Genomic DNA, 5,931 nt, shown 5'->3' on the forward strand with positions numbered 1-5,931 from the left:
TCCCGCATTCCAGCTTAGTTCAAAAGAATGCTGCTTTCTTTAACTTTTAAAAATAGAATTTTTATAACAATTTCTTTAAAGGATCGGCTGGCAATTATCTTGCAAAATAACACCTGTGATGCTGATGAGCATCCTTAATGCTTGGGGGCTATTCAAAAATGGAGCAATAATAGCCTTTCATATTGCTGAAAGATTCCTCACCAATATTTCTCAGAACTTGATATTAATTGAGTCTTTTGGAAATTAAATTTCAGAAGCATCTGGAAACTTCACAGGTTTTCCATTCCTGGTTTAGCTAATCAAATAAGGAAGACCATAACAGAAATGTCAAAAGTACACATCTTTTGTTCTCCACTAGAGCACAATAAATATGTACATTGCCAAAACAACACCAAGACACAAGTTAGTTTTTATAAAAACTCCAGTTTAATCTCATGGTTGAGACTTGGCAAAATTTCCAAATGATGAAAGCACTAAAATAGAAGAGCAGCACTCCGTGAAAACAATATTCATCATGATGATTAAATGAAATTCAATGCATTCATACAAAGCTCAGACCTCACAGTAATGGACTTGGTTCCCCCCTCTCAAATTAAAAGCAATAGGAAAAACCAATTCATAATTTCTTCAGGGAGAGGAAGGGGTGGCAAGGAACAGGGATTTATCCTCAGTTTAAATTTGTTTTGTTTTAATAAAATTATCAGAAACAAAATGTTGAAAAAAGTACACTTGTATCTTAAAAAGTTACAGTTAAAATGTTATAAACAATCTAACATGGCATACAGTATTTTTCATATACAGCAAAGATGCACAGCTTGAGACCTTACAGCCATACAGAGCCCTTGAATGCTTTGACTACAGTGGATGTGAGCCTTCAAAAGTTGCCAACAAGCTGTAATTAATACTATGAAAGGAGGAAGAAAATTATAAAATGCTTGAGAACATTTTTTTCATTTAATACATGTAAAAAGCATTAACCAAATCCACGTTTGAATTAAATGAAATCAATTTTATTTTATTTTTATCCTTGATCTAACTTCTGGAGTGTTGTTCTCAGCATGCCACTGAAAAATCAAATTCAGCCCTTACCTTTTCCTCACTCCTAAACCCCCCAAAGTTAGGCCTTATTTAGAACACAATGGAAGAAGAATTCCATCAGTTTTAAAGAATTGCCCATGTCCCCAATCTCAACTGAAATTGTGTGTGTCTGCGTGTGTATGTTTACACATCCAAGAATTGAATCTGACAAGAAATTGAAGCAAAACAGTGCTAAGGATGCAGAGTGATATACAAGCACCTTCCTAACTTCTTGTTCACATCTCTCATCTCATAAACACAACTCTTAGCCATCACTACAGGGACAATTGTCATGAAATAATTGGCAGATTTACTGTTTTTCAGCAAGATCTGTTTCAGATAAGCTTAGCAATAGTTGGTAAAATCCTGTGTTGATATGAAGAACAATTTCAGGGGAAAAGATCAGGAAGGGCAGACTCCATGGCTAGTGGACTGAGCAATTGATGCTCTTTCTCTATCAAAAGTGTGGGAAGCTTATACAAGAGGAATTTATAACAAAGACTAATTTCTAAACACTGGTTTTGTCCAAGATTCAGAGATGCACAACTTCTTAGGTCTTAATTAGATTTTAATATATTTCTATAGCACACTTTTAGAAAATATATCTGTCACCAGGAAAACAGCCAATATACATTGCTTAAAGCAAATCCTAGGCATTACTTAAGCAAAAGAACAAACCATCCCACAGGTGAGTACTGCAAATCTTTCTTCAATGAGCAAGTGACTTATTTTTGTTATCCCAGAAATGGTATAATGTATTAACAACTTTCCTTCTAATTCAGCATTCTGTTCATTCCATTAACCTATTCTTTCTTCCACCAAAAATGACAGTCCTCAGTGAACTTCCTTCTGTCCTTGGGCATTACACGACAAGGGGAAAAAAGTGCACCTCGTTTTTTTCTTTCCCTTCTTTGCCAACTCTTATAAGCAGCATACCAAGCCTTGACCAAATCCAAGCATGCAAAAAGCAGAACCTCTTGTTCCATGTTTCCCAAAATAGAGAAACAGATTTATTCTCAAAATGAATCGTAAAAATCCATAGCATCCAAACTGTCTTCAGCTAAATTTCTCTTCGATTAAATCAGAAATATGGTTTTATATTAATAACAATGTGCAAATAAAGACAGTGTCACCCATTTCTCTGTTATAAACAGAGAACCACAATGTTTTAGAACTGCCAATCCTCTTTTGCTATTATTTCAAACTGTCTTACATATATCTTATTGAAAAATAAAAAAAACCTAGGGACTTATAATAGACTTCATAAGTAAAAGGTACTCATTTTGTTATGTGAAGCAACTTATTCTTAAAATCAAAGTTGGAATTCTAGGTAGAAATACATGTATCAAAATAAGTATTAGTGAAATTACAATAAATGCTATTTCAGCATTTTATATGTACACCAACATTCACAACATCACTTGTCTACATATTTTCTGCCCTAGCTGTAGTTCAACTGTGTTTCGTGAAAATGTGCTTCTAGACTATGATACTGAGAATCAATGAGAAAACAAATCTAACACATGTGAGTCATTCTTGAAAGATCTTCAGGCCCTCAATTCTGCTTTAATGACTTGCAACCAGACATTTGGGCTGGAATTTATTTACTAATTGAAATTTAGTTTGTGCCACTTATTGACCTGATGTTGAGTAAGTTGAGTAGCAACTTAAATTCAGTCTCATTTGCAAAGCAGTTACACTGAGGCTGGTGTAGAGAAAATCATATTATAATGTCTTCAATAAACATCATGATGTTCTAATAAATGGATTGAAGCTTATTATGACTGCCCTATCACTCCATTTAGCAGCTACCAAAAGTGACACTGTTACAGAGATAGCAAATTAATGCTTTTGGAGGAGGATGAAAATCATTTGGAGTGAGTTCAATCCCTACTATTACATTAATAAATCTTACAATCACTGACAGAGCAGGTATTTTATACTGTATGACTATTTGTACAATTTTCTAAAATCAATATTAAAGTCCATCAGACATTTAGAGAAATGTAAGATACAATTGGTGTTTTTAATAATAAAAGCTTATCAAAATAGGTTTCACTCAAACACATCAGCATTCCTCTCCCCACTTATTTGAATGACCAGTGTGCACATTTTTTCTTTTTACAATGCTCCTTGTAGGTCTGTATATAGATACATGGAGCAGGTCTGCTGTTCTTAATACATACTTCGACAGAAATCCCAAATACATAGCATTTCAACACTATAGGAAGGCAATAAGCAAGATCATGGAAAGGAACATTAGCTGAGATGATTGGTATCTGTTGGTGGGAAGCTGAAGCATTACAGCATCTTATAAAGGAATACATTTCTAGACAACTTTTACCTCTGCCTTTCCTTGCAGTAAAATATTGTTTTCACCTGTGGGATAATTTCATCTATTAAATGTGACAAAATATAAAATTAAGGATTGTTGAAATCAACAATTACTGTTTTAGTAATAAGCATTTAGCAATAATAGCATCATATTCATAGTTCTCAGTGTTATTAGTATATCTCATCCACCAGGGAAGAGAAATGGAAAGACATTATTCTATCTGACGCCCGCTTCTTCCATCCAGAATTACAGACCTTCTCTGTGGTTGGTAAAAGCAACTTGTAGATGTCTCTAGCCTTTGGCCATTCTTTGGAATAGTCATCTTGTTACGAAGAGTGACACCCTCTGGGGCTGGTCCTAATAAATCATTGGAAATTGGACTTGGAGAAGGGGTCTGTGTAGGGCTTCTTATGGGAGATAACAATACTCTAGAGTCTGCAGAAGAGGGATGGTCCATGATAGGAAAGGGTGGACTAAATAGAATAAGGCTTTGAGGTCTTCCTGGTCTAGATCTGTAAGAAGGCTTTGAAACCCCAGATGGCCTCTCCATTTTTGAGGACTGTGGAGGATCTCCAGTAGTTTCTCCTTCAGAGGTTCTCTTTCGCCGAAGAACTGGTGCATCCTGAGTATTATTATGATTGGAAAAAGATGGTTCTGCTTTTCTAGCTGCAGCTGAATCCAAAATGAATGTACTGTTGTTTTCTTTTCCCATCCCATCGAGTGGTGGACTCTTTGGGAGCTGCAGCTGACCCTGAGCATTTTGAATTGGCTTGATTAGACTTTTCTTGACTTCTGCTTCTTTATTCTCTGATGCCAGTGAGATTCTGCAGTTGGGGTTTTGTGTCTGCAAAGGCTGGGGAACTTGGGTATATTGAATCTTTGGTGGAATCACTGGCACAGCTCGAGCCTGACACATCTTAACCATGAAAGATGTTCTTACTGCTGAAACACTTACAGGGGCAGAATTACGACGGCCAGTGGTAGCATGAGCCATCATTATGTATTCTAAGTCTAAGTCTTGAGGATCAAAGTGTGATCCCCAAAGGTCAGCTTTATTTTCACTTGGACAAGCAACAGAAAGGGATGGTGCAGAATCACTAGATTTAGTTTCTTTCTGCCCACAGAGAAAGTGCCTGGGTGAAGAGGGGAAAGACAAGTGGTCAAAATTAAAAAGGCTGGCAAGTGGAAGGACAGAATCCAGGTTGAGAGAAGAGGGTCTTGGCTTTCCTTTACATGGAATGTCTTCACTTTTATTGATCTGCAGCTCTTTAGTACAATATGGTCCTTTCATGATAGGAACTCCAGGTCTGTCATTCAGTTGAATATTAGTTGCCTGCTTTCCTGTGCAGTTTGAATTTAATAAACTGATCTCAGTATTAAATTGTGACAAAGGAGAATCTAGCTTCATGTTTTCTTGTTTTTTTTCATCTTTAGGCACATCCTTCTCAACCAATGCTTTACAGGCAACATTAGGCAATCCTTCAAGACCAGAAGGCAACTTTGTTGCTGCAAAGCCTGCTTCATGACTTAGATATTTCATGTTTGTTTCATGTGAGTTTGAAGTTTCCTTTAAACAATTCAGCCAGGCTTCAGCTTTCTGAAGACTTTTTTTCCACTGTCCTGGTGAATATTCCTTCATTCCTTGTTCTAGGTCACCACAAAGCTGTTCCTCATTTGCATTTGTTAAAGGTATTTCTATAGCCCAATGAGTTTTCAAAAAATCTTTGCTGTCTAAGGAAAAGCTACGACTGAAACATGGTTTCTTGAAATGACTTTGGATCATTCCTTCGTTCTGTGGCTGAAACTCCTGAAGTGCCTTTCCTTGAGTTTCTTTCAAGGTAGGAGAATGAAGGGGACTGGTGACCCACTGATGATCTTCCCATGGCTCTAGCAATTCTAAACTATGGACATGGTTATTCCGTGTATCTTCCTCCCGTTGATCATTCATTCTGCCCTCTTTGACCCATGGGACTTCAGTTCCACATTGAATCTTTGAATTGGCTAGATCTCTCTCTGAATTTGTGTCACTGATTTTTTCTAACGGGGTTGTTGTTTCAACTTTTTTCTCCCTTTGAAGAAGCCAATTCTTACTTTCACATTCTGGCTGGTCTAAATTATTTTCTTTGGAATATGATGAACTGTCTGTTGAAAAAGCTGTGTTTTCTTCTATTTCTGATGGAAACTTCCAGTTTTGGGATTGAGATGGGAGGTCATTTTTAGTGTTATCATCTTGTAGACAATTTTTTGAACATGGAATATTTTGCCGCTTCATTGAGGTGAAGGAAATATTACTCTGCTTTCGGAATGGCTCAGAGTTGTAAAGTTGTACATCTTTTGATTCTTTGGAAAGAATGTCAGATATAGCCAATGGATCTCCAATTAGGTTTTCCTCTTTGGCAGGGGTAGGTAGCAGAAGAGAACTACACACTAAACTCTTGGCTTCTGAAGATACAATAGATGTAAGACTTGGTTTAAACTCCTGTTGTTGTTCGTCTGTCTTTAGAGTACTTCCAGTAAAT

At 36.6% G+C, this 5,931-nt stretch overlaps 1 protein-coding gene across 1 annotated transcript in view; it reads right to left on the minus strand.

Moving 5' to 3' along the window:
* Window positions 1–424: 424 nt before the first annotated feature.
* Window positions 425–5,931, minus strand: part of ARHGAP31 (Rho GTPase activating protein 31) — a 96,816-nt gene continuing 91,309 nt past the window's right edge. Inside the window, exon 12 of the mRNA XM_029284725.1 lies at window positions 425–5,930. Within this exon, the coding sequence (XP_029140558.1) occupies window positions 3,624–5,930 (2,307 nt within the window). The 3' untranslated portion in view covers window positions 425–3,623. The remainder of the gene's footprint in view (window position 5,931) is intronic.

The sequence above is a fragment of the Protobothrops mucrosquamatus genome, unplaced genomic scaffold, assembly GCF_001527695.2.
Source record: "Protobothrops mucrosquamatus isolate PMUCROS unplaced genomic scaffold, P.Mucros_1.0 scaffold869, whole genome shotgun sequence".
NCBI lineage: Eukaryota > Metazoa > Chordata > Lepidosauria > Squamata > Viperidae > Protobothrops > Protobothrops mucrosquamatus.